The 27944-nt window shown below is 46.3% G+C and overlaps 2 protein-coding genes, 1 long non-coding RNA gene and 1 pseudogene across 3 annotated transcripts; 3 read left to right on the top strand and 1 right to left on the bottom strand.

The window, feature by feature from the left end:
- Window positions 1-401: 401 nt before the first annotated feature.
- Window positions 402-1051, top strand: LOC110569569 (large ribosomal subunit protein uL1-like; annotated as a pseudogene).
- Window positions 1052-5628: 4577 nt separating this feature from the next.
- On the bottom strand, window positions 5629-14189 carry LOC135268199 (uncharacterized). The gene is made up of 3 exons (XR_010336478.1): window positions 14147-14189; window positions 13633-13902; window positions 5629-5943 (listed from the first exon to the last, which is right to left on the bottom strand). It is a non-coding gene; the product is annotated as an uncharacterized LOC135268199 (long non-coding RNA).
- Window positions 14190-15081: 892 nt separating this feature from the next.
- AVPR1B (arginine vasopressin receptor 1B) lies at window positions 15082-22124 on the top strand. The gene is made up of 2 exons (XM_012459204.3): window positions 15082-16009; window positions 21793-22124. Exons 1-2 carry the CDS (start codon window positions 15082-15084, stop codon window positions 22122-22124), a joined length of 1260 nt encoding a protein of 419 aa, XP_012314627.2.
- A 2112-nt stretch (window positions 22125-24236) lies between these two features.
- LOC105722003 (large ribosomal subunit protein eL39-like) lies at window positions 24237-24392 on the top strand. The gene has a single exon (XM_064360195.1). It carries the CDS (start codon window positions 24237-24239, stop codon window positions 24390-24392), a length of 156 nt encoding a protein of 51 aa, XP_064216265.1.
- Window positions 24393-27944: the final 3552 nt, after the last annotated feature.

Below are 27944 nucleotides of genomic sequence, written 5' to 3'. Positions count from 1 at the left end.
ACTGTCAGTGATGTCTGGGTATAATCAAAGTGCTTGGGCCACTAACAAAAATCTTTTCATCTCTGCCTTCCCATACCATCACTCAGCCCTCGAGAGTAGAATACCAAAAAGACAGTATATTACAGACTGAGCAGATTACAGAGAAATGGAAATACATTTTAGTCCCTAATTTTCCAGGCAATGTTCACTTTCTAAAAAGAAAAAGGGGAGCCAGAGCCAGGAGGAGCAGCAGAGCACAGCTGTAGCATTAAATAATATGACATGCATTTCACTGAACACTTACTATGCACGAAGCTCTGTTAGGTCCCACGCACACACAATCTCTCATCTTCACGATAACCTGCAAGTAGCTGTTAAGAGTTTCCATTTTTTCTTTTCCGGTTAGTGCAGTGCAAGAAGCCATGAACAGCAAAGTCTCTAGCGACACCCTGTACGAGGCGGTGAGGGAAGTCCTGCTCGGAAACCAGTGTGAGCGCCGCAAGTTCCTGGAGACGGTGGAGTTGCAGAACAGCTTGAAGAACTATGACCCCCAGAAGGACAAGCACTTTGTGGGCACCGTCAGGCTTAAGTCCACTCCCTGCCCCAAGTTCTCCATGTGTGTCCTGGGGGACCCGCAGCACCGTGACGAGGCCAAGGCTGTGGATATCCCCCACATGGACATCGAGGCACTGAAAAACTCAAGAATAAAAAACTGGTCAAGAAGCTGGCCAAGAAGTATGATGCATTTTTGGCTTCAGAGTCTCTGATCAAGCAGATTCCACAAATCCTCAGCCCAGGGCTAAATAAGGCAGGAAAGTTCCCTTCCCTGGTCACGCACAATGAAAACGTGGTGGCCAAAGTGGAAGAGGTGAAGTCCACGATCAAGTTCCAGACGAAGAAGGTGTTATGTCTGACTGTGGCTGTTGGTCACCTGAAGATGACAGACGATGAGCTTGTGTATAACATTCACCTGGCTGTCAACTTCTTGGTGTCATTGCTCAAGAAAAACTGGCAGAATGTCCAGGCCTTATATGTCAAGAGCACCATGGGCAAGCCCCAGCGCCTGTATTAAGGCACGTTTGAATAAATTCTACCACTACCAAAAAAACAAAAAGAGTTTCCATTTTATGGAAACTGTCTTACTACCTTCAATTACATCACAATGACTCAAGTAGGGGCAACTGTAAACAAAAGCAGGGGAATGAAAACATAACCTCCTATTCCAGGAGTCAACCCCTGGGCATGTTTATAATGAAGGTCCAGAAAGGGAAAGAGGATAAGAGGGAGAAGAGACACTCAGGCTGCAGGATCTTCCTAAAGGGGCAGGAAATGACCTTTCTGTGCCCAAGTGCTCAGGGTGACTTTCCCTTGCATAAATGTAAGCACCCCGAAACAGGCCTTGGGGTATGCAGAGGCTCTGTAATCTGCTCAGCTCATTATCAGCCAAAGATGAGTTATTAAAAGTAACTGATGCTGTCCTGAGCACTGATTCCACTTATGGATCAATACTACCTATCTCAAGAAACAAAAAACACAAAACACCTCTCTGGCTCAGACAACCCACCAGCAAAATTGATGAAACCTCTGCTCATCTTGGGGTGTCCTCCTCACCTGTGTGGCTGGGCTGCAGTCCTTCTGGCCACCTGGTGAGGTTCCCTCTCTGTGGCTCCCCATGCTCACCAAGTGGCTCCCAGACCCCTGGTTTGGTGTTCTGGCTTTCTGGAAGTTTCTCCTGTCGCAGTACTGGTTTGCTTGGTCACATGATGGGGATGCTGTGGCTCCTGCCTCCCAGTAGAGGTGTTCACTTCTCTGTCCTGGTCTCATAGCCACCCTGCTGAGTGCCACCCCAGTGTTAGAATCTGTTTGGAGGCCCCAGCAAGAGGTAGCCTCTGCTCTGTGCCCTCCGGCACTTCTGGTGGCAGGCTTTTTTGTTTGACCTGCTCTTCTGGTTCATGAATGTTCCTGTCCTGAGGAACCCTGCCCAGATGGCACCGGGACTGAGCTGGAAAGTAATCTGGGTGTCACCATACTATGCTACTTTGAGAGTCTCACATGCACATGCTGACTCTCATGCTTTCCTCCCTTGATGAGTTTCTTTCCAACCTGGGACAATTTCTAGGAGATTGGGACAAGGCCATCAATCCCCAGCAGTTTAAGATCTGAGTGTTGAGAAACAGACATCAGTCCCAGGGGATCCAATCATGAATGCTCCATGAAGCCCTGAAACAAACACAGCCTACAGCCCACCAGTTCCTACCCAGCTTGCCAGGCTCAAATTCGTAACGGGGACACAGTCGAGCCCCATGGAGTGGGACCCTTGCGATATATATTTTTTCAGCAGCACTGCTAGCACAGTCTGTATTTTCTGAACCTTAAATTACATGCATGATCTGAAAGAAGTTTTGCAAGAAGCAGAGTACTTGAAATTGAGTATGTCTCAGAAAGCCTGGGACATGTAGCCATCATTTGCTGAAGACACAAGAGACATCATTGGTGATTCTCTCCATCAAACAGCACATTTACAACTTTGCTAGGGACGTGTGGAAATTTGAGCTTGACCAAGTTTCCATTACCAAGTTCATCTGCACTGTGATGCTGGGAAGGAGAGACTCCCCTGCTGTCCAGAATTGTGGAGATGAGGAGCCTTGAAGCCTGGTAGGTTTGGATAAATCAACAGAGGCAAAGAGCATTTTTAGGTGAGGGAATAGCAAAGCAAAGGACAGGGCAGCAGTGTGGATGGAAGTGGTCCTGGGAGACCAGCTTGATCAAAGCAGATCAGTAGTGCGAGAGGCCAGGCTTCAGAAATTTGGTTTAATCTAATAAGCAGGAAAGTGTCATTACATTCACAGGGGAGAGTTGTGATAGAAATTGTTTTCAGATAAATAATCAACCAGCAGAACAAAATGAAATCATTTGACAAGAGGTAAGGAGATCAGCTAGGGGCGATTACATTAGTCTTTTTTTTTTTTCTTTTAGGCAGGGTCTTTCTATGTTACTCAGACTGGTCTTGAACTCTTGGACTCACGGGGTCTACCTGCCTCAGCCTCCCAAGTATTGCACTAGTCTTTTTTATTTTTTGAGACAGAGTCTCACACTGCTGCCCAGGCTGGAGTGCAGTTGTATGATCTCCACTCACTGCAACCACCACCTCCCAGGTTCAAGCGATTCTCCTGTTTCAGCCTCCCAAGTAACTGGGATTACAGGCACCTGCCGCCATGCCTGGCTACTTTTTTGTATTTTTAGTAGAGATAGTGTTTCACTATGTTGGCCAGGCTGGTCTTGAACTCCTGACCTCATGATCTGCCCGCCTCAGCCTCCCAAAGTGCTGGGATTACAGGTGTGAGCCACTGCACCCGGTCTTTTTTTTTTTTTTTTTGAAGACCAAGTCTTGCTCTGTCACAGTGGTGCAATCTCAGCTCACTGCAACCTGTGCCTCCTGGGTTCAAGCTATTCTCCTGCCTCAGCCTCCCAAGTAGCTGGGACCATAGGTGCCCACCACCACACCTGGCTAATTTTTGTATTTTTAGTAGAGACGGGGTTTCGCCATGTTGGCCAGGCTGGTCTCGAACTCCTGACTTCAGGTGATCTGCCTGCCTAGGCCTCCCAAAGTGCTGGGATTACAGGTGTGAGCCACTGCACCCGGCCTGTGCTAGTGTTGATATCACTGGGTCACCTGCTCCTCAGGATCTGGAGAAGACCCTCCTGAACCCCATACACTCCGTGAGTCCATACGCCCTTGCTTACTCCCGATCACCCTGGGCTCCAGTGTCTAGCTCTGCCACATTCTGTATTTTGCAGTTTTTTCTTCTTCTCTGCCTCAACATTGGCAGGAATGTAGGACAGGACTTTTTCTCTCCCAGTCCTTTACACAAAGTATCTACGTGTGGAGGGGAGCCAGGGATGGCATGTGTACGTCACAGGGCCATTAGAGCACACAGCTAGAATTAAACTTCCCAGTTCTTAAAAAGCTCCAGTATCATCACTGCTGACTCTGCACCGGCGTTCAGCCACAGTGCCGCCTTCTCTCCCTCCTCTCTCCTCCTCACTTTAGTCCCTTAGTCCTACGGTGGCTCCTCCTCACTTTACAAATCCTGTTAATTCTTCACGCTAATGGTTTAACCTTCTCTTCCTTGCTGCCTTCCAGACCCTACCACCAAGGCCTTACCTCTATCTCCTTAGGTCTTTTCCTAAGCAAAGGCAATTCCTTTCTAAGAGAGGCCCTAGCATTAGTTTTATGAATAGCAATTTTTCTAGGAACCCCACCCACTTGGCCTTGCCTTTGCCCCAAGGGAACCCCCGGAACACCTTTGGGGAACTCTTGGGTTCCATTTTGAAAACTGGTGGGCTGGATTACTTTCTTTTCTTTCTTTCTTTCTTTTTTTTTTTTTTTTTGGAGATGGGCTTTCTCTATTACCTAGGCTGGAGTGCAGTGGCACAGCCAAGGCTCACTGCAGCCTCAATCTCCTAGGCTCAAGCCTCAAGTGATCCTCTGGCCTCAGCCTCCCAAGTACTTGGACTATAGGTGTGCACCACTATCCCTGGCTAATTTTTGTCTAAGAAGCCATGTCAGAGAGCTAAGTAAGCACCCCTGGAGATTCCAGCCCCATCGCCAATTAAACTATCTCACTCTAACTATGCCTCTCCCCGCTTGGAGCTGAGGTCTGCCACGGGGCTTCCAGGGGAGAGTGTTCCTATTCTGAAAGGGCTATAGCCCCTGTTTAGATGCTGGGATGCCTAGGCACTAAATCCCCTCACAGGCCTGAAAACCTCCCATTAAACCACTGTACACACATAACATGCCCCTGGTCCAGTGGGGGTGACTGAAATTCTTACCACCATTAGAGTCATTTCTCTGATATACTCTCTAAAAAGCCCCTGTAAAAACACAAATCATATACTATACAAATTATTATACTATCCTCTCTACTTTGGTGAATTTTAGAAATTCTACCATCCAGTTGAAAAAAATTAGGCAATATTACCTGGCAAGGATAATCGTTTACTCATTCGTACTCATTAAATTCTGAATTAACATTCAGTAAAAGTTTATTGGGCTTCTGTGCTGTGCCAAGCACATTGCAGAAGTTGAGTTGGCTTTAGTGGCTTCAGGGCTGAATCTTTTGCCTTAAGGCAGTGAATCAGAGTCTCTGCGGGTGTGTCTTAGGCATTTTACCATTTGTCCTGGAGATGTGAGTGTGCAACCCGGGTGGGGAACCGCTGCCCTCAGATGCACAGAAAGGGAAGAAAGAGCTCCCGGGTAGCCTTGGGTCCTGCCCTCCCCTGCTCCAGGCTAGACCGTCTCTGTGTGATGTTAAGAATGTCATTTGTCTCTTTGGCTTTCAGTTTGGACTTTGTTCTGGAAAATGAGAGAATGGGACTTGATCTTTGAGGCCCTTTCCATCAGTACTCACCCTCTAAGCCAGAAGCAAAACTTAAGTCTCTTTCAACTGCAACATTTTGTGACTGTACATGTCATCCTATGGTTAGAGGAGCAAAATGGAGACTTTCTGGGTGCCCCTGAAATCAAAACCAGCCAGGCGAACCCTCCTGTCCTTCACACAATTCCTTTTACCTGTTTACTGTCCATCAAACTCAGGGTTAAACCAACCTAACAGAAGACGGTGGCAATATCAAGGCTGCTCCTAGCTGTAAAAGGTGCATTAATCTTCGTAATGGTCCGTCTTCCCCAGACCACTTCCTCCATCTGGACATTTATGGGACAGTGAATTGAGAGTTGCCCAGGAAGCTCTCTGTGCAATGCCAGCTCTGGCAGGTCACAACGTTCTGTGAGCGTTCTGAGTCCTAACCAAGAAGAGACCTCTTCCGGCCAGGGACCCAAAGGCTTCAGGGAGAAAAATATCCTTAGTCACTTTCTACTGTCCAGGTTACGGTGTGGCACAAGAGGGACACATGTCCTCACTCTTCTTTGGAAAATAATAATGCAAGAAGAATTTTGAATTCGCCCTTTGGCTGAAATGGGAGATTATTAAATGAAGAGATATTGATACATACGTATCCTGAGAAACAAATTTTGTCATGATAGGTCTGTTCCTGAAAACATTGTGTTCAAGTTGAACATATGAAAACAGAACTTCTTTCTTCTTCAATGGAACTGACACTTAACAATTTGAATTTAGATTTCTCTGCCTCTTATGTAGACTAGTTGATAATGTAGAAACCAACATTCAAATCCAGGGAAGCAAATCCTTTTGTAAATGATTCGATTAAATTATCTGAGGATAAATTGTGCCTTATTTTTTATTTTTAACTATTATTTTTGGGAGGAAGTGTTACAAAATCTTTATTATTCCCTTAAGATCCAACTTTTGGTTCTTATGACATCGGTTTCAGATGAGGATGCACAATCTCTATTCCCATGAGTATACTGGGGGGTGGAGTACCGAAAATGTGCAATGTCGATGTTGAGTCTTTGCTGAAAGGGCACTATCTGCTCATCTGCCGAAGGGAAGGTGAATAGAAAATTCCTAAAACTAAAAAACCAAGAAGTGGCAGTATATATTTGTAATTTAAAAATATCAAGGTTAATAGCAAATAAATCTACTAATTGAATTTAAAATGGTGACCTATGTCAAGAAATACCATAAGTCAAGAAAAAAGATCAGTGACAAAATGGGAAAAAATATTTGCAACTTAAATGTCAGACAAAGGTTAATTTCCATGGCATAGAAAATTTCTCAAAAAGGATAATTAAAAAGGTCAACAATCACAGAAAAATCAGCTAGACATATCAATAATTATTAGAAAAAGAAATGCAAATGTCCCTTAACATTATAAAAAGATGTTCAGCCTCACTTAAAAGGCATTCAAATCAAGACTAAATTGAGATATTATTTCTAACTTATCAGATCGGCAAAATCCAAAATTTAAGAATACACTGTTGGCAAGACTGGGAAAATAGACACTCTCATGCATTCCTAGTCAGCATGCAAATTGGTTCAATCCCTACAGAGGATAATTTGGCAATATATAAGAGAATTGTTTATGCAAATACCCTTAACCCAGTAATCTCACTTCTAGGAGCCTATCACAGAGATTATACTAGTGAAATATGAAAAGATACACACACACATATATATGTATATATCTTTATAGATCTATTTATCTACTTATCTATCTATAGAAAGAGGCAATTTATTAGAGCACTGTTTGTAACAGCAAGACTGGACACAATCAGAAAGCCTATCGAAGGTGACCGGTTGAATAAAGTATGGTGCTTCCATACACTGGAGTACTAAAAAACTGCAATAAGGAAAGAGGAACATCTCTGAATTTTCCCATGAAATGATCTACAGGATACATTCAATGAAAAAAAGAATTTAAAAAATGTACAGTATGCCACTTACACCAAAAATGTCTTGCCATGGCAGAAAGCAATAGAGCTATCAAATAACACTAAGACTTTATAAAAAAAAGGACGCAGGATAAAATGGTACAGCCAATTTTGAAAAAGTTTGGCAGTTCCTCAAAAACATGAACAGAGTTACCACATAACCCAGCAGTTCCATTCCTAGGTATGTACCCCTCAAATTAATAATGTATGTCCGCACGAAAACTTGTACATGAATGTTCATTTCCTGTGTTATTTGTAATCTGCCCAAAGCGGAAACAACCCAAGTGTCCATTGACTGACAGAAAACAAACAAGCCATGGTATATCCATGCAAGGGAATATTATCTATCTATAGAAAGGAAGTACTGCTACTTGTTAAAACATGGATGAACCTTGAAAACATTGTGCTAAGTGAAAGAAGCAAGTCACAAAAGACCACGTATCGTATGATGCCATTTGCATGAAATGCCCGCAATAGAAAAATCCGTAGAGACAGAAAGTAGAATGGGGGTTGTCGGGAACTGGGAGTGGGAAGAGGAATGGGTAGTGACCGCTAATGGGTATCTGGTTTTTTTTTTGGGTGAGGCAATTATTCTGCACTTAGATGGCGGTGATAGTTGCACAACTTTTTGAATATACTAAAAACCACTGAACCATACATTTTAAAAGGGTGAGTTTTATGGTGCATGGAATTGTTCCTCAATTAAAAAGATATATACATTAGGGCTGGGTGGTGTGGCTCATGCCTGTAATCCCAGCACTTTTTGGGGGCTGAGATGGGCAGATAACTTGAGATCAGGAGTTTGAGACCAGCCTGGCCAACATGGTGAAACCCTGTCTGTACTAAAAATACAAAAATTAGCTGGGCATGGTGGTGGGCGCCTGTAATCCCAGCTACTCAGGAGGCTGAGGCAGGAGAATCACTTGAACCCAGGAGGTGAAGGTTGCAGTGAGCCAAGATCATGCCAGTGCACTCCAGCCTGGGCAACAGAGCATGACTGTCTCAAAAAAAAGAAAAAATATACATATACACATTAAAATGTTAAAATATTCATTGATAAACAACAACACAAGAAGACTAAGGTACCAACATAAATCATCTCCATTTGCTAAAGATGGGACAGTTGGAGCATCAAAGTAATAACTATAACTGACTCAAACATGTAAAATATGTTTAAATCCATGATTTGAAGAATTCCAGAAAACAAATTTATTATCTTGAAAGCTATTAATAATGGGAAAATAAGCATTTATTCTGTCTTTTCTGCACAAACTATGCCTAAGGATAACCAAATAGTTGACGAGAGAAGATTCTCTTCACAGAATTTTTTAAACTAATAAGGACGGAATAATAGAATATGATCATTTTGCAATGCTGATGAATTATTGGATCTGTGCAATAATTAACAATGGCTGATAACTTCACAAAAAGAGAGACAATCACACATTACATATCCCTGATGGTTGCACCCAATAACACCTATGAAGTACTCTTGCTAAAAAAAAAAAAAAAAAAAAATACTAACCAGAATGTGAGAAGTAGAAAAGTTCCTTTTTAAAGTTTCCTTTCTTGTTAATGAATAAATCATAATGTGCTAATAACTTTGTTAAGCCCTAGCCTATGTAACTGTTAGACATGCCATGCTTACAGGCGTGTAATACATTCTATGTCCTTGTACTTTAACCAAAATATCTGTGCTGAACGTGCTCACAGGCATTCCCAGCTCTCCATTGCTTTTACCTGTTTAGAAAGTTTTAAGTTGTTAGCCAATCGGGTTTTAGGTTAGAGTGTGAGGTCTGGCTTCAGCCAATGGAGATCAGACACAGCAGTAAGGATGACCCCAAATGCGTAAGGAATAAATGTGTCTGTTTTCCTTTGTTCTCTCGTGGCACAATGGCTAGCGAGGGTACCCTTCCTGCAGTCTGGGAAGTAAAACTTGCGTTGCTGAAAGATCCTTTGTCTCAGTGCTAATTTTTAAATTTTTCTTTGCCTCGCTAAGCATCTATTTCCATCGGGCAAACAGGCATCAGCAAACAAAGAAACTTGTTAGACAAATTCACAGGGATGCAATTTTGAAAACACATATTGTGGGAAATTCTACAAAACAATCTGGTTTCTTTAACAACAACACTGCAAGGAACAAAGCATACAAAGGGAAGGAAGTGTAATCTACAAATCATAGACCTAGGAGACACATTAAACCATGCCAATGCATGAACCTTATTTGAATCTGGATTCAAACAAATAAACCACTAAAAATTTAAAGACAATAAAACTCCGTTTTTAGACAATTAAGAAATAATGAACACTGACAAAATATGTGATAATGTTAAAGAGTTATTAATAGTTTTAGAGATCGTGATGGTTAATTTTATGTATCAACTTGACTGGGCCATGGGGGGCCCAGATATTTGGTTAAACATTATTCTGGGTATGTTTGTTAAACATTATTCTCGGTGTGCTTTTGTATGAGGTTAACACTTAAATCAATAAACTGAATAAGGCAGATTGCTCTTCTTGATGTGGGTGGGCCTCATCCCATCAGTAAAGGCCTGAATAGAACAGGCAGATCCTCCCTCAAATAAAAGGGAACTCTTTGTGCCTTACTGCTTACACTGGGAAATTGTTGTTTTCCTGCCTTGAAACCCCAGCTGGAAAATCTGCTCTTCTTGGGTCTCAAGCCTGCTGGCTTTCATACAGGAACTGACACCATCAGCTCTCCTGGTTCTCAGGCTTTCAGACTCAGACTGGAACTATACTTTGTCTGTCCTTGGTCTCCAGCTTGCCAACTGTAGATTTTGGGATGTCTCAGCCTCTATAAATCATGTAGCTAATTTCTTATAATAAGTCTTCTCTCTCTCGCCCTCTCTATCCTTTTTTCTCTCTCTCTCTCTCGATACACACACACACACACACACACACACACACACACACACACACATCTCCTGTTAGTTCTGTTTCTCTGGAGAACACTAACTAATACAAGGATGGTAAGGTGTTGTAGTTATATTTAAGAGTCCTTATCCTTTGGAAATACATATATGAAATACAGATAAAATGATATGATGTCTGACATTTGCTTCAAAATAATTTTAGGATGGAAGGAAATGGATAAAGATTTAGATGAAACAGATTGGCTATCTGTTGGTAATTGTTAAAGCTGGATGATGAAAGCATGGAATTTCCTCATGCTATTCTCTCTGCTTTTATGTATGGTTACAGTTTCTTTTTAGTAAAAAAAATTTAAAAAGGGAAGAAAATGAAAAATAGGAAATTGAAAAACAGTAGTATGAGGGAATTACTTTTTCTCATAACAACTACTGTAGAATCATTTGAATCTTTATGCATGTGTAAAAATAAGTAATTTTAAAAATTAAAAAGTGAAGAGGACCTAGCATAAATATAATAAATAATGGTGAAACTTTAGGCGCATTCTCATTAAAGGTAGAAACAGCAATGATGCGTGCTCTTTGACATTGTACCGGAGTCTTAGCCTTCACGATAAGACGAGAAGGAGAAGAGCTAAATAGATTGGGAGAAAAAAATATTGTTGTTTGCAGGCAATATTGTATGTATAGATAATCCAAAATTACTTACAAACTGCAGGAAAACTGCTGGATATAAAAGCAAGACACAAAAATCAACATTGTTCCTATATACTGACAATAACCGATAGTAACTAGAAAATGTGATAGTACAAAATTATATATACAATGGCAACAGAAACTATAAGGTACAGAGAAATAAATCTCTCAAAAGATGAGAAAACATTTATAAAGAAAATTATAAAACATTATTGAAGGATGTAAGAATAGACTTGAATGAAATAATAAATATATCAATTATCTCCCAGATTAATCGCTAAAGTTCAATGTCTTGAACCAAAAGTTCAACAACAGAGCTTTTTGGGAACTCATAAACTGATACCAAATTTCAACATTTCAAAATTGTGAGAAACATTTTAAAAATAAGAACAAAGGAGGCGTGTTTTTACCAAGCATTAAATCTCATTAGAAAGCTGTCATACCTAAAATAGTGAAATACTGGGACAGGGATAGAAAAATAAATTAATAGAATAGACTAGAGATTCCAGAAATAGCCTCATATAAAATCTGAAATAATATATTATACAGATGATAGTTGAGAAATGGTGGACAATTCAATAAATGGAGTAATTGGTTTGCCATGTGGGGGAAAAATGAAGTTACGTTCTTACTCCACACATAACACAAAAATAGATTCCAGATAGGTTAAAGTTCTAAATATGAAAAATAAAAGTTAAATTTTTTAGAAGAAAATACAAAGGGAAATATTTCTATTTTCAAGGTACAGAACACAAGACACAAAAAGCTGAAATAATAAAAGGGAGTATTGATTGCATTATAATTTAAATTTTCTGTGTAACAAATGACCCCATCCAAAGTAAAAAGATAGTGACAGATTAGAGAAGATATTTTCAACATATATATTATATAGAATATATAAAATTCATATGAGAATATATCGGGGTCCTACAATTTGATAAGAAAAACAACCTAATAAAAAGCCGAGCAGAAGATATAAATAATTCACAGAAGAGAAAATCCAAACAATGAATAAATACAGGGAGAGATACTCAAAATACTTAGTAATCAGAGAAATAAAGCGAAACGAGATGCTATTTTACACCTATCAGACTGATAGAAATTAAAAGTCTGAATGTGAAGACGTTGGGAAACTAAAATGCAGCTGGTTGGACAACTAATTTAGTACAACTAATTTGAGATAAAACTCAGGATATGGTCCTAATTAGTTGAAAACTCATACATTATATAACACAACAGTGCTTATACTCAGCATATACTTCTAGATACACACCTGGGAGAAAGTCTGACACATGAACACACAGAGGCATATGAGAACATTCACTGTAGCATTTTAAAATCAAAATAAACAGGAGGAAAAGCTGGAAATAAATTCTAAAAATTGGATAAATTTCTGGTGAACAAAACGTGCTGTATCCACATGCTTAAATACTATGCAGTAGTTAAAAATAAATGAACTAGATCTAGCCTATGTATCAGCATAGACAGATCTCAAAAATAATGTAGAATTTACTTGTTTATTTATTTATGTAGATGAAGTTTCATTCTTGTCGCCCAGGCTGGAGTGCAATGGCTCGATCTCAGCTCACTGCAGTCTCTGCCTCCTGGGTTCAAGAGATTCTTCTGCCTCAGCCTCCCGAGCAGCTAATTTCTGTATTTTTAGTAGAGATGGGTTTTCACCGTGTTGGCCGGGCTGGTCTTGAACTCCTGACCTCAGGTGATCCATCCACCTTGGCCTCCCAAAGTGCTGGGATTATAGGCATGACCAACCACCCTGACCATAATGTAGAATTTAAAAAGCAATTTCCAGAATAGTACAATGTATCATTTATTGGGAGTAAGAGAATGGGGACAAGCATAGACAGCCCTTTTGAGAAGTTCTGCTGTGAAATGGAAGGGATTGTAATAGCTGGAAGTGGGAGTATAGTGGCTGATGAGAGTTATAATTTTCTTTTTAAATGAACGTTACTAGAGCTTGTTTGCAAATGGATGGGAAAAAGAGAGACTGAAAATCACTCATAAAGAGCAAAATCTTTGGGAAGGTGGAAGCTTCGGCTCCAAAGCACAAAAGGAGCATGTTACTTTATTTTAGGCAGCTAAATGGTAAGGGGCCATGGGATGGAATGAAGGAGCTGAATTTCTAGGCTGTTGAGGAGAAGGAACCTTCTAGAAGTAATGCTAATTGGATGTCTGCTAATATTATAAAGGAGAGTCTGGTTAAAAGGCAGCACAAAAGGACCTCCCTCTTGTCACACCCTGCCCTTTCTGAGAGTCTGGGACCATGCTATTGTCACTCCTAATGTCGTCTTTTTTTTTTTTTTTTTTTTTTTTTTGTCTTAGATGGAGTTTCACTCTTGTCTCCCAGGCTAGAGGGCAATGGTATGATCTCGGTTCACTGCAACCTCCACCTCCCGGGTTCAAGCGATTCTTCTGCCTCAGCCTCCCCAGTAGCTAGGATTACAGGCACGTGTCACCATGCCTGGCTGATGTTTGTATTTTTAGTAGAGACAGGGTTTCACCATGTAGGCCAGGCTGGTCTCTAACTCCTGACCTCAGATGATCCACCCACTTTGGCCTCCCAAAGTGCAGGGATTACAGGCGTCAGCACTGCGGCCGACTATGTCACTCCTAACTTCTAATCTGCTCTAGGGAGAGTCCCAATAGTCCATCTTGCGTACTGAAGATAAAGTGAATTTCACAGCCAATACCTCACCATACCTTCTCTACTGAGCTGTAAGCTGCCTCTGGACTGGATGGTGTTTTGTTTTTATTTTAATCCTCAGCACCAGTGCCTCTCACACAGAATTTAGCTGAGCCTGTTGGGTGTAAGTGCTGCTGCTGTGCTATCAGAATGGCACCTGGGGCTGGTTCGAGACCGGCTTCTGCTGCTTACTCGTTCAATAATCTTCTAAATCAAGTTCTTGAACTTCTCTGGGCCTGTTTTCTACCTGGCAGAGTGATTAACTGCGTTTAGGATATTGGAAGCACCTAAGGCAGGAAAAGCACATAGGCCAGAAGTTAAGACGTCCCTTGAGGATGCAAATACCGGGAATTTCTCCCGCTGTCCCCACCCGTCAAGCGCACCAGGGATCCCAGGTTTAGCTTCTTCCGTCCCCCACCTTCACAAACTTCACAAATCTCACTTTCTCTTCCTCTCCCTACGCCTAGCACAGGGTCTGCGGTCAGACGTCACTCCCAGGTGACTGTCCATCAGGGATGCCGCCTCGCCCACCTGGCCACCCCCGAAGTTTGTGGAGCCTGCGTCCGCCAGCCGGCTGGCAGGGGGCGCGCCAACAGAGCCGCCAGCGTGAGAGTCTCCCCCGTGGTGGGAGGAGTGACCGCCTCTCACCACCTCCCGGGGATGCACCTGTCGAGAGGCGGCCCGAGAGTTCCAGGGTGAGTGCGCAGAGGAGCTTATCTGCCTGCTTGCGGGTCGGTCGGTCCTGTCGGCTGCTGGGCGCTGGCCTGCGTCGCCTGCTGCTCTCGCTCCCTGTCCCTCGTCCGCTGCCCCCTCGGACCCCCTCCCTCCAGCAGCTGGCCTCTGGGTCCTCCCGCCGGCTGGGAGCCGCCCTCCTCTGCAGGAGCCAACTGGCGAGCCGGGCACCCGGGCTCGGCCTGGGAGCCCATAAAACCCGCCTGGGCAGCGCCGCTGCTCACCCGGCAGAGCGCGCGGGCTTGGTTGGGGCTTCCAGCCCTGAGCGCGACACCGACGGCCCCGGACCCCGCACGCCTCCAAGCAGGCTGAAGGGCTTCCGCTCTCGGCTTCCAGAAAAGTTTGGAGAAAGTGAATTTGAGGTGGATTTGAGATTGGTAGCAGCTCCCCAGCCTTCTTTCCCTTCCAGAAGCCTCACTCTGCACAGCCTCCCTGATTCTTCCGGTCGGGATTCTGCATCTCCTTGACCCCTCCTCTCTCTCCTGGGTCCCCTTTCCTCACTGGGATTGGCGATCCCAGCCACATTTCCTCCTTCCGTAGCTCATCCTCCCTCCTCCTCTCTATCCCTGTCCTCTGAACGATTTCCACCTATTTGCAAGCCTTCTCCCTGTCGTTCTCACACTTCTCTTTCTCTCCACCTTCAACCTTTTCCGTGCCACTCCATTTTATCCATCAAACCTCTCCACTTGCATCCACACCCTCCCTCCATCCTTCCCCCCCAGCAAACCTTGCCCATGGATTCTGGGCCTCTGCGGAATGCCAACCCCACCCCTGGGGGCACCCTCTCTGTTCCCAACGCCACAACACCCTGGCTGGGCAGGGATGAGGAGGTGGCCAAGGTGGAGATCGGAGTCCTGGCTACTGTCCTGGTGCTGGCCACCGGGGGCAACCTGGCTGTGCTGCTAACCCTGGGCCAGCTGGGCCGCAAGCGCTCCCGCATGCACCTGTTCGTGCTGCACCTAGCCCTGACAGACCTGGCCGTGGCGCTCTTCCAGGTCCTGCCCCAGCTGCTGTGGGACATCACCTTCCGCTTCCAGGGCCCCGACCTCCTGTGCCGGGCTGTCAAGTACCTGCAGGTGCTCAGCATGTTCGCCTCCACCTACATGCTGCTGGCCATGACGGTGGACCGCTACCTGGCTGTCTGTCACCCCCTGCGCAGCCTCCAGCAGCCCGGCCAGTCCACCTATCCGCTCATCGCTGCTCCCTGGCTGCTGGCCGCCATCCTCAGCCTCCCTCAGGTCTTCATTTTTTCCCTGAAGGAGGTGACCCAGGGCTCAGGGGTGCTGGACTGCTGGGCAGACTTCCGCTTCCCTTGGGGGCCACGGGTCTACCTCACCTGGACCACCCTGGCCATCTTCGTCCTGCCGGTGACCATACTCACGGCCTGCTACAGCCTCATCTGCCATGAGATCTGTAAAAACCTCAAAGTCAAGACACAGGCCTGGCGGGTAGGAGGAGGGAGCTGGAGACGCTCACCTTCGGCCCCGGTTGCCGCCACTCGGGGGCTGCCATCCCGGGTCAGCAGCATCAGCACCATCTCACGGGCCAAGATCCGAACAGTGAAGATGACCTTTGTCATCGTGCTGGCCTACATCGCTTGCTGGGCTCCCTTCTTCAGTGTCCAGATGTGGTCCGTGTGGGACGAGAATGCCTCTCATGAAGGCAAGTGTGCGGCCTGTGTGGGGTCTGTGTGGGGGCAGTGAGGTGGGAGGAAGCAGAAAGAGAGGATGGGGGATTAGGGCAAGGTTGCAATGCCTCCCAGGGCCAGGCAGGTGACAAACTAGTGGGGCAATTAAGAAAGGTGGTCCCTGCTCCACATGAAAAGAGGCAGTTATGACTTCCATTCAGCCTACCGACGCCACGTCAGTATCTTTTATGTGAAATTTCCAGCTTTAAAAATTTTGGTAACTAACAATTTAAAAATGCTCTGTGGTACCAGTGAAATATGGCCATTAGCACATTTGGCCACCAACTACCAGTTTGCTAGATGGGATTTAAAATCATAGAATGATAGCAATTTGTGGCTGATGAACTTGCTCTCTCAGCCTCTTCCCTCCCGTACCTGGACGTGACTTTGAGCTCCTTCTCAACAGACACTTCCAGTTAATTAGGGTTGGCACATGAAAACCCTGAAATTTCCAGCTCATCCTCTTCATGTTACTAATGAGGAAACAGAGGCTCAGAGAGGAACTGTTACTGGCTAATGTGGTGAAGTCCCAGGTTCTTGGTGCCACAAACAAAGAACTGGATGTGACAGACACAAATAACAAAGTAGCAAAAGTTTATTAAGCTCAGTAACACTCTCGGAGAGGGGAGTGTGAGCTGACCTCTGTGAAATGAGATCGGCGTCAGTTTGGTGTGCTTTGGATCTTTTTACGTGTTCCTTTTCTCTTCGCCCAGCTGCCTAATCTTCTAGCCAGTGTCTGCCTTTTGTTGGATAGGTGGGTTGCTTAGTTACGTTGGCCCTTGTGCACTTGCACGTGGCCTGCATCTCATAATTTCAAGTACATGCATGCTATGAGTACCTATGCATGAGCTTTAATGAGCTGATTCTCATAAGGGGTCATTCTAGAGATACTTTTTCTCTAGTACACATGCCTATCTCTGAAGAGCTGCCCCTTACTGGTTTGGTCTGGATCCAGCCAGTCATGGGGCTCTTGACTCACTTCATATAACTTTTGTTTCGGTTCAGCTTCTGCACCCTCCTCTTTATCCTGCCTCTGCTCCTACTCATTCCGCCTTTTATCCAGCCTCCATTCCCTCTACTATTCTCCTGCCTCAGAACCATGACTTGCCCAGAATAAAGCCCAGGTCTTCTGTCTCCTTGTCTTTTTCCTCAACCCCATTAATAACCCTGATCCCAAAAGTGGTTCTAAAAGGAGGGAGACCTTTCTTCTGCGTGAAAAACAAAACGGGCACCTCTAGGAGGACTGTGCTCTGGTTGGCACACGGGAGGCCTGGCTCTCATCATTTTTCTGGGGTGTGGTAGACAGCGGCCTCCTGAGCTTTAGACAGTGGCTGATGGTCTGGGCGTCCAGAGATGAACTTGTTCTCAGGAAGGCTGGGGCTGTGTCTGGGCAGCCTAAGTGTGAGAGAGCAGTATTCAGAAGAGCTGCTTCTGCTCCCCTAAGCGGGAGTGAGGCACGAGGACAAGTGCATGCCGACTTGTCTGGGTGGCTCTGAACAGGGGTGATTGTGCCCTACAGTGCATCTTATAGTGTGCACAGCTCAGGACGTGTAGTGGGTACAGCCTGCAAGTGTCCTAGGCAGGTCCTGTGCACAGGTTCTTCTGGAAGCTTCCTGAGAGTTCACTAACCAGCAGTCTCAGGCTACCAATTCCCACCTGCCCCAAGGAAGTTGTCCCCTTCCTTTGCCTTGTTTCTAACCTCAGTTTGCTCATCCCAGGACATGCTCAAGCCAAACGCTTTGCTTTTGTGGAGAGATGAAATAGAGAGAGCCATTCGTGAATTGAACACAACCGTGCAAGAAAAGTGAAAAGTAATACCAAACTTCCAGCGTATCCCTTCGTCATCACCCTTCTGACATCAGTCTGGGCAGGAGACTATTTGCAGATTATCTTTTAAGCAATGGGCATATTAATTCTAACCAACTGTAGGGACCTCCCGGCTCTCGCCAAGCACAGAATAGAAGGAAGGAGGGTTTCCTAGGGACAGGTGCATTCAGCCCTCTTGCTATTGAAGAGTGGCCTTCTTCTGTATTTTACATTTGAGTCACTTGAGACTCAGAGAGGTAAGATAACTGGTCCAAAATGCCACTGCTAGTGAGAGATAGAGCTCAAGCTTGAATTGAGGCCTTTATGGGCCAAGCTTTATCCAGGTCGTGGCTTTACTCCCAACACTGTGGCTTAGCCAGTGGCACCAGGGGTGAGCTGGTCATCTGCCCCTTTATTGAGAAGATGGTGCTCCTGTCACTCAGCCAGTGCAGACTTTTCTGCTTGCCTGTGGTGTCCACCATCATCATCAACCTGTTCCTCTACACCTCAGCCCTCGCTTGTGTAGAGTGATTCGCCCCTTACCAAGGGCATCTCTGGGCAAGGAATGCATGGGACTGTGGGTTGTCCCAAAGGGTTATCTTACAGACGGTGAGCTCCCAGAGAAATGAAAGTCCTTGGGGCAGAAATTCATTACTTTAAACTTGCTTTCCAGTACACCCAGTTCCCCTCCACTGCATGCCTCCTGGCCCCTGGTCCCAAGACTTTGGTCAGAGTCTCCCTGTTTCCTCGTCCCTGCCCGTCCCCGACCATCATGAGTTTCTGGCAGGAGGCAATGGAGGCCTGGACTGGGTGTGGTAGGTCTACCCTCAAGGGCTGGGAAGCACAGCCTCCATTGACTCTGGCATCTCCCTGTGGCACCTCCTCTGTGGCACATCTCCAACCCCTACCAAGGCCTGGCTCAGATGAGCCAAACCAAACAGACACTTCCTAAATGAAGGAACCTGTGGAACTCCTTTGTTTCTGGCTTAATCTGGACACTAAATATGCATCAACGGAGCAGACAGGATGAATGCTGTCCCCTCAGTCAAAGCCGCTTCCCAAATCTTCCACAGCTTGTAGTTACACATTAACTAGGGAGCAGGCTGGAACCCAGGCAAAACAGAAGGAGGCTGAGTTTGTTTTTGAGGCTTGTCCCTTGTGTTAGTCCATTTTCATTGCTATAAAGGAATATCTGAGACTGTGAAATTTTTTTTCTTTTTTTCTTTTTTTTTGAGACGGAGTATCACTCTTGTTGCCCAAGCTGGAGTGCAATGGTGTGATCTTGGCTCACCGCAACCTCCGCCTCCCAGGTTCAAGCAAGTCTCCTGCCTCAGCCTCCTGAGTAGCTGGGATTATAGGCATGCACCCACCACACCCCACTAATTTTGTATTTTTAGTAGAGACGAGGTTTCACCATGTTGGTTAGGCTAGTCTCAAACTCCTGACCTCAGGTGATCTGCCCACCTAGGTCTCCCAAAGTGCTGGGACTACAGGCATGAGCCACTGCACCTGGCCAAGAGACTGAGAAATTTATAAAGAAAAGAGGTTTATTTTGGCTTACGGTTCTGGAGGCTGTACAAGTAGCATGTTGCCAGGCTGGATGTGGCAGCTCATGCCTGTAATCCCAGCACTTTGGGTGGCTGAGGCAGGAGAATCAACTGATTCCAGGAGTTCAAAACCAGCCTGGAAAATACAGTGAGACCTCATCTCTACTAAACATAAAAAAAATTAGCCAGGTGTGGTGGTGCACTGGTTCACCCCTGTGGTCCCATCTACTTAGGAGGCTGAGGTAGGAGGATTGCTTGAGCACAGGAGGTCAGGGATGCAGTGAGCCATAATCACACACTGCACTCCAGCCTGAGGGTCAGAACGAGACCCTGTCTCAAAAAGAAAAGAAAAAAGAAGGATAGGGCTAGCATCTGCTTCTAGCGAGGGCCTCAGGAAGCTTCCAATCATGGCAGAAGGTGAAGGAGGAGGCCAGTGTATCACATGGCAAGAGACAGCAGGAGAGAGAAGGGAAAGGTCCCAGACTCTTTCAAATAACCAGATCTCATGTGAACTAACTGAGGGAGAACTCACTTATCACCAAAGAAATGCCACGAGGCCATCTATGAGGGGTCCACCCCTGTGATCCATTCACCTCCCATCAGGCCCACCTCCAACAATGGGGATTACATTTCCACATGAGATTTGGAGGGCACAAATGTCCAAACCATATCTCTTTCTTTCTCGCCTGTTTTTTTCCCACCTTGAGACAAAGTCTTGCTCTTGTCACCCAGGCTGGAGTGTAATGGTGTGATCTCGGCTCACTGCAACCTCTGCCTCCTGGGTTCAAGCAATTCTCCTGCCTCCTGGGTTCAAGTGATTCTCCTGCTTCAGCCTCCCGAGTAGCTGGGATTACAAGCGTGCATCACCGTGCCCGGCTAATTTTTTGTATTTTTATTACAGACAGGGTTTCAACATATTGGCCAGGCTGGTCTCAAACTCCTGACCTCGGGTGATCCACCCACCTTGGCCTCCCAGAGTGCTGGGATTACAGGCATGAGCCCCTGCGCCCAGCCGACATCAGAACCCGATCATCCCTCCTCCACTTCCAGGCGCTTTCCACTGCCTTCACTGCTGTTCCCTGAACCGGTCCATGCAGGCCCAGATACCTTCGGCTTCCCACCCCTATGACTCATGCCCTCTATCAAATGTTCTCACCCTGTGTCTTCCCTTCTCTTGAGCCATGATTTGCCACACCCATGAGCATACCGCTGGGACACGTGCACGAGGAACCAGTGTATCCAAAGCATTCCCAGTGCTTTGCAGAGTAGACACTTGAGCTTTACCTTCTATTTTGCTGGTTGAAGCTCTGGTGGGGTGTAGAATCTCTACCTTAGAGCTGAAAGACCTGGGTTCGAGTTGCAGCTCTTATTAACTGTGCTATAAAAACTAGAAAGCTTACTTCTAAGGTTCCTTCCATCTCTGAAATTGCTTTCAATGATTCTACAACTTCCGCTGAAGAGCGAGATGACTCAGCATAGCACCTATGCCATGGCTATAACCACGGCAGACCTAGTAGGAGGCCATGGCTCATCCCTGCAGCTTTCCTGTTGGCATGAGGGTCTCATTTAGTCTTCAGAAAGGATATTTTGTCTGGAAGGAATTTATCAGCCTTGGCATCCTCACATTTTGACTGCCCAACAGAAAAATTAGTTTTTCCCTGCTGGAAAGTGCATTCCCTGGGCACAGTCTAAGAACACTGAACACGTTCTGGTCTGGAGAGGAATGCTTGGAGGCCCAGTGCATAGAAGCTGCCTGATCTGCCACAGGTGGCAGTGGTGGCATAGGTGTCTGCAGGACAGTCAGGTTCCACCGATTGTCCCATCAGGTCCCTAGCTCAAGGCCAGGTAGGGTCGGTGCCCACACACTCAATGACTGAATATAGAATGAGTGGGCCTGCCTCCGAGGGATAGAGGGGGACAAAGTCCAGAGGGCCGTGTGAATCCATGATCTGTGATGTTTAGTGGGGATGGAGATGGAGATGGAAGGGCCTGAGCTTGGTTATTTTCCCTGCCTATTTTACAGAAGTTGTCTCATTGTGTGTCTACATCCATTAGGGGACTCAAGGTCTAGCTTTTGGAACAAAGTCAGTTTCTCCTATTCAGGCTGATCCTATCCCTGGCAATGTCCCTTCTTCTCAATTAAACTTGAAGCAAACCTCAGCTCCTACCTTCACCCTGCGGTTACACAACAAAAGCAAACAAAATCAGCATGGTAAGACTCTGGAGTCAGGAGTCCCAGGTTCAAGTCTCGGCTGTGTGTCTCTCTAATTATGGGACCCTGAGTGACTCCCTTTCCCTCTGTAGGACTCAGTTTCCTCATCTGTTCCTCCTCTGTGGCGCTTGGACGCTCTCGCAGGTCCCTTCGAGCTATCATTCTCAGGCGTCTTGTGCTTCTCTCTTGGTAGATTCCACCAATGTGGCTTCCACCATCTCCATGCTTTTGGGCAACCTCAGCAGCTGCTGTAACCCCTGGATCTACATGGGCTTCAACAGCCACCTGTTACCGTGGCCCCTGCGTCACCTTGCCTGCTGTGGGGGTCCCCAGCCCCGGATGCGCCGGCGGCTCTCCAACGGGAGCCTCTCGAGCCGCCACACCACGCTGCTGACCCGCTCCAGCTGTCCCGCCACCACCCTCAGCCTCAGCCTAACCCTCAGTGGGAAACCCAGACCTGAAGAGTCACCAAGGGACTTGGAGCCAGCGGATGAGGAAGCCACCGCTGAGACCAACATCTTTTAGACAAGACTCCCTGGGGTCTAGCACTGCCCCCAGGACTACTGGAGGTTCTCTGCCCACCTCGGGCACTGGGCATGAAAGCTGGGAGGGTCAGGGTTGGAGTTAAGGGAGCCCTGTCTGAAGCGGGGTGAAAAGGCCAGAATGGACCCACTACCCTGGTGTCACAGCTGTCCCTAGTTTGAGGACTGCTTCATGAGCTCCCAATCCCAGATGCTGGTGGCCAGGGAGAATCAAACTCTCTGTCTCCCTGGTCCTGCCATATTCACAGGTGTCCGTGCGCACACAGTGTTCCAGATCTGGGCAGGCCTAGGATGGTGATGTCTAGGGGTCCACGGGTGGCAGGAACCCAGAGGCTGGCCTTGTGCCCTGGCTACCTGTCCCCATTCTAACCTGACTGGCACATCTTAGCCTAACTAGGAGAGGGGAGAAGTGAAAAACTGTGAGGGGGACTCTATTCGGATCCTGGATTTTTTTTTTGGTAGAGGGAAGATTGTTTCATGAAGAAAAGTGAATGGGTATTTGAGGCTTCCCCTGCTGTGCCCAGCTGTCTGTGGAAGGGAGATGGTCTCATGAAGATGCAGGATTCAGTACAGCACCTGGTACCTAGCAGGAACTCTGCAAATGCCAGTTCCTCTTCTCCCCATGCCACCCCCCGTGACAGGGTGGCTGACAGGGGAAAGTGCTGTATATTCTCTGCGGTCTGGTCCACTGTGACTGTGGGTGGGAACAAAGAGGGAGGGAAGGAGGAGATGGAAATGATCATCAGAAAATTAACAGCAGGAAGTAACTTCAAAGGCAGCAGGGACTTGTTGCCCTCCCTCCTTTCCCCAACCCACCCCCAGGGAGTCCAGCCTGCTCCTTCTCCAGGGGCTACACAGAGACCTCCTTTGGGAAAAGGTGACATCGTCATGGCTCTGGACACCCTCCAGGCTCTTCAGAGCTTCCACCATGAATCCTATGGATGCTGTGATCCAGTTAGGAGCCTGGGTTTGAATCTCAGCTCTGCCTTAAGTATCTGTGTGACATTGGGTAAGTCACTGTCCCTTTCTAGGACTCAGATCTCTGAGCTCCAACCTACCATGACTCTGCAAGATTGAAAATGGTGTTACAGAAAAATATGAAGAATATTGTAATCAACAGGGTCTAGAAGAGTTGTTGGATTTTTCTCTTTTTTTTTTTTTGAGACAGAGTCTTACTCTGTCACCCAGGCTGGAGTACAGTGATGCGATCTCGGCTCACTGCAACCTCCATCTCCTTGGTTCAAGTGATTTTCGTGCCTCAGCCTCCCGAGTAGCTGGAACTATAGGTACATACCACCACACCTGGCTGATTTTTGTATTTTTAGTACAGACAGGGTTTCATCATGTTGGCCAGGCTCTTCTCAAACTCCTGATCTTGTGATCTGCCCACTCAGCCTCCCAAAGTGCTGGGATTACAGGCGTGAGCCACCACGCCCGGCCATGAGTTGTTGGATTTTTATGAAATGACATTTATATATTCTTGACTCAATTCTGGTGATGGTGGGTCCCACCATGGCCATACTGTCCACTTTTGTCCTCATCTGGGATGCTGAATCCTCCTCCGAGTCAGGAAGAGCCTGCAGGCCAAGGCAGAATCTGGGACTGTGCCAGGCTCTTCCTCATTATCTCCAGGGGACTTTTATCATGGGATGGCTTCCCCACCCCAGTTCTGATTCCAATTGAAGAGAGAGCCTTGCCGGTGGAAAAGACATCAGCTGAAACGTCAGGAGAGCTGCGTCTTCGTTCTGCTACCAACAATGACACACATCAATAAAATGCTGGCCAGTCCTTACTAGCTTGGTTCTGAGAATCGAATAGGACTGTGGATATGAAAGTCGTTTGTAAAGCCATGAGCTCTATACTAACATAAGGATTTAGTGATCTAATGAAGAGCTCCTGAGGGAATCTCTAGGGAACACTTTTACTCTCTACCCCTGACTCCCAGGGAAGCTTTGAGGAATGGCTGTGGCTTTGCAGATATACTTTTTTAAGAGGCCACTCAGCTCTAAGCAGCCTCCTGAGGCTTTGAAAAAGAAAAGAGCCTTCTCTGTTCCTTTCTCTGCCATCGTGGTGTGTGCTTTACTTCACTTCGGCCATGTCTTCTCACAAGACTTTCAGAACTAAGCGATTGCTAGTCAAGAAACAAAAGCAAAATCATCCCATTCCCCAGTGGATTCGGATGAAAACTGGTAACAAAATCAAGTACAACTCCAAAAGGAGACGTTGGAGAAGAACCAAGCTGGGTCTGTAAGGAATTACACATGCAATGGCACCCATACTTATGCTATCTGAAGGTCACAATCGTGTTCAAGCTGAAGATGTCACCGCTATCTGGAGAATTTTGAGCAGAATTTCCTCTCTGAATCTGTTATGAACGCGTTGGTTGGTTGGATTCAGTAATAAATATGTGACACCTTTCAAAAAAAAAAAGAAAGAAAGAAAGAAAAAGAAAAGAGCCTTGCTGAATGTGGTGAGTGAGCAAAGCATCCCAGTCCTTCAGTGCTAGAGAACTGGAGAGTGAGGCCCTCCTGGGACCAAAGCTCAGGCAGATGGGAGGACCCACAGTCTCCCCCTCGCTGAGTTCTGTTGCCCATGTCAGCCCCTGACATCTAATACTCCTTCCCTGTCTATCTGCCCTGGTGGAGTGGGCTTAGAGGCCTCCCCGGCCAGCCAGGGCTGTTGAATCTGCTCCTCCTCCTGCTTACATAAGTGGCCTCCCCACCCCCATGCCCCATCTTTAGACCACAGTTTCTGACCCTAATGCCTAGAGATGGTAAATCTTTGTTCTTCATGGTGACCGGGAGATAGAAGGAACACCAGCTGTGTACCCCAAAGACCCGGGTTTGCATCTTGATCTCACCCATTTTCTTCCTGTCTCAAGCAAGATATCCACTCTCCCTGAGCAATGCTTTCCTCATTTATGAAATAGAAATAGCAATGCTCACTTAGTTGGGAGGGATTTGTTAAGCTGTAGCTACAGATAGAACACTCAACAGATGTCAGAGTCGGGAATAACAGCCTGGCTCCAGATCGCATCTGGTAGGTGACCTCCAGGGCCCTGGCCCCGGGGGCGTCTACAGAGAGGAAAAGAGAAGCCATACGTGGGGTCTAGGCTGACTAAAGCACCTTCCTTGTCTACGCTTTGCCTTCTAGAGACCCCCTCTTACGGTATTTTCTATGGTATTTTCAGTTTTGCATTGCACAAGGGGAATTTCTTGTGGTGGTGGCTTTGGGACCCTCCTTGCTCCTCCCATGGAAAGGTCACACTTGATCTTTTCCAGAAAGCTGGTTCTGTCCCTTGATATGGCCAATGGAGAGCAACTGCACACCGGCTGAGGGCCTCAGGAACCCATTCCAGGAAGCTCCCGAAGGAAGTGGTGGATCTCATTGGATCTATGAGTGAAAGGCCTGCAGGACTTGTAGGAGGCTCGCCTGGACAGTCTGGGCTAGTGGAAGAGCCTTGGATAGGGTTCAAGGAGGAGGGGCTCTGCGGAAGCAAGGAGGGGGCTCCGTGCTCTCTGGGGCGAATCCCGTTTCTGACGGCGAACCCCAGGAGAAACCGAACAAAGCTGTCTCTGCCTGGGCACTTGTGTCAAATGTGTATGCCATCCTGTGACTGTGAATGACAGTACTTTAGCCCCTTAAAACCTATGTACGAGCAGGACATGAGGGCAGGCGGGACAGAGGAGGGCAGGAGGGATTAATCGGCTGACTGTGAGGATTTCTCAGAATCCTAAGTTACGTTGTTTGGTTCAGGCTGTACTTGCGCAGATACTGTGTCTGTGTTTCGTATGTAAATAGGTCTTTTATCTACTATGGGGCTATAGATTCAGCCCAGGCTGTAGCAGTTCATTCCTGGGTCAGAAACCCAGGTTGAAATTCACCAATAAAAAGATTTAATATCCAGGAAATTTCTGTGGATCTTTAGTTTTGTGGGGGTGATAATAATGGGATATGCAAGATACAATTCAAGTGTGTTTGTCTTGAGTGAAAGGGTGAGGTGGTCGAGGGAAGGGGCCATCCTGCACTCAGTTTAAGTGGGAAAAGCAGTCTTGGAGTTTGCCATGGGGCCGCAAGGTGGCAGTGTGGAGCCAAAAGTGGGCCTGGCCTGGGCTGGGCTTGGCTTGACAGCTCCTGCCGAAGAATCAGGGTAATGCCCTTTAGCCAAAAATTGCTGAGATCCAGTGCACATTCTTTAACTCTCCTGGAGGATACGAAGCAGTAATGACTCACAGGGAAGGCTAGGAAAGTCACCCAGCCTCTGAGCTTGTGAGTCCTCAAGTTCCAAAGGGTCTTGGTCCCTCATTTGACCCAGTTCTCCTGAGACACCTGGACATACACTTGGCCCTCTCTAAGCCCACAGAGATTTGGGAAGGGCACAGAACAAGAGGGTTCTCCTGCAGGGTGAGGAAATGAGTGTAGGAATTCCTACCCAAAAGGCAGCGAGACACACAAGTCAGTGTTTAAGGGCCCTAGTAGGACCTCAAAAAGCCACATGAGCTATGGTTACTTTACGGGGTTCTGGTTTAGAATCTGGGGGCTTGGATTAGGAGGCCTCTTGACAGTGCCTCAGAGCCCAGCAATCTGTCCTAATTCCAGAAGCAAAGAAACCCACTGATATTGAGCATAAAATACCTCCTCACCCTAGTAGGTCTTGGTGGCTAACAAGACGCTCATGGAATTTTGCTGCAGTTCCCATGCTGTGCATTTGGATGCTTGCTCTTTTAGAATAAGAATCCATTGAAGACAGGCCACATTTATCATGGTCTATGGGTCTGGTCATTGTGGGTATGTAATCAACCATCTACTGGTTGCCAATAGCAAATCAGTTTTTCTGTGTCTTATCATCAGATAATTTTGGAAAAATCTGTGTCCAGTCCATGTCCATGGAGAAACCCAGTGCGAAGCAGTATGATTGTTCCCGGGAGGCACCAATCACCAATGTATAACATGGGAGAATGTGACTTCATTGAACTGGAAGCTGTGCTCCTCAAAGGGTGCTTACTCATACAGGTGACTCTCTGTACTGATTTAGACAGCTCACCCTTGAAGCTCATGGAAATATGACAAACAAAAGGCCATTTTATTTCTAGGTGGCTTGCATTGACTTTGAGGATTAGGTAAAATTGTTAGCTGACCCCTATCATTAGCTTATTGGTTCAAACTCCTCAGGAGGTGACATCAGCCTTCCTCTGTACTTACGAGGGCATCTGAGCAGTTGTGTGCACTGCTGAAGTTCCAAGCTCTGTAAGTCACGTGGTAGACTCATATGTTCCAATCTACTGTTCAACAACATTCTCCAAGAATGCTTTTACCCTGATGTAAGCAATCAGGATGGGTTCTAATGGTAGCCTCGGTGATATTTTTGCTATCAAATGTGTGGGTAACCCTCGTGCTGGGCACCAAGGAAGGAGAGCTAAGCAGACCCCCGGCGCAATTAATGCCTGAAGAATAACCTACTGCTCATTTATTTCCTTTTATATAATCCTTTTATATGATCCTATCTTAGTCTGTAGTCAGAGGAGTGTCAAGAGCAGACATGGTACAGAGCATGAACTAGGGAAAAATCAGCCATACCAGGACAAGAATCAATGGCCTAGGCAGTAGTACCCCTGCCTGAAAGGGCATGTGCTACATGGCAGGCTGGCCCTGGCAGCAGCATTCAGTATTGTAAGGATATCCACTGTATGGCAGGCTTGGAGCAAGAGTCACTCCTCCTGTAAGGCAGTTGTAGTATCTTGCGTCCAGTTCTTGTGGAAAGCTGGCCTCAGGCCGGCAATCCCATGAACGTCCGAGGGCTTAA

The sequence above is a fragment of the Aotus nancymaae genome, unplaced genomic scaffold, assembly GCF_030222135.1.
Source record: "Aotus nancymaae isolate 86718 unplaced genomic scaffold, 86718_ANA_hifiasm-v0.15.2.pri h1tg000039l, whole genome shotgun sequence".
Classification (NCBI taxonomy): Eukaryota; Metazoa; Chordata; class Mammalia; order Primates; family Aotidae; genus Aotus; species Aotus nancymaae.
Note: the sequence above shows the minus strand (reverse complement) of the source record. Positions and strands in the feature narration are given on the sequence as shown.

Bases quoted from the DNA above. Each gene is read 5' to 3' on its own strand.
- AVPR1B (XM_012459204.3), top strand. From the start codon at position 15,082: ATGGATTCTGGGCCTCTGCGGAATGCCAACCCCACCCCTGGGGGCACC. The intron at 16,010-21,792 runs GCAAGTGTGCGG...CTCTCTTGGTAG, and splicing joins CGAGAATGCCTCTCATGAAG to ATTCCACCAATGTGGCTTCC.
- LOC105722003 (XM_064360195.1), top strand. From the start codon at position 24,237: ATGTCTTCTCACAAGACTTTCAGAACTAAGCGATTGCTAGTCAAGAAA.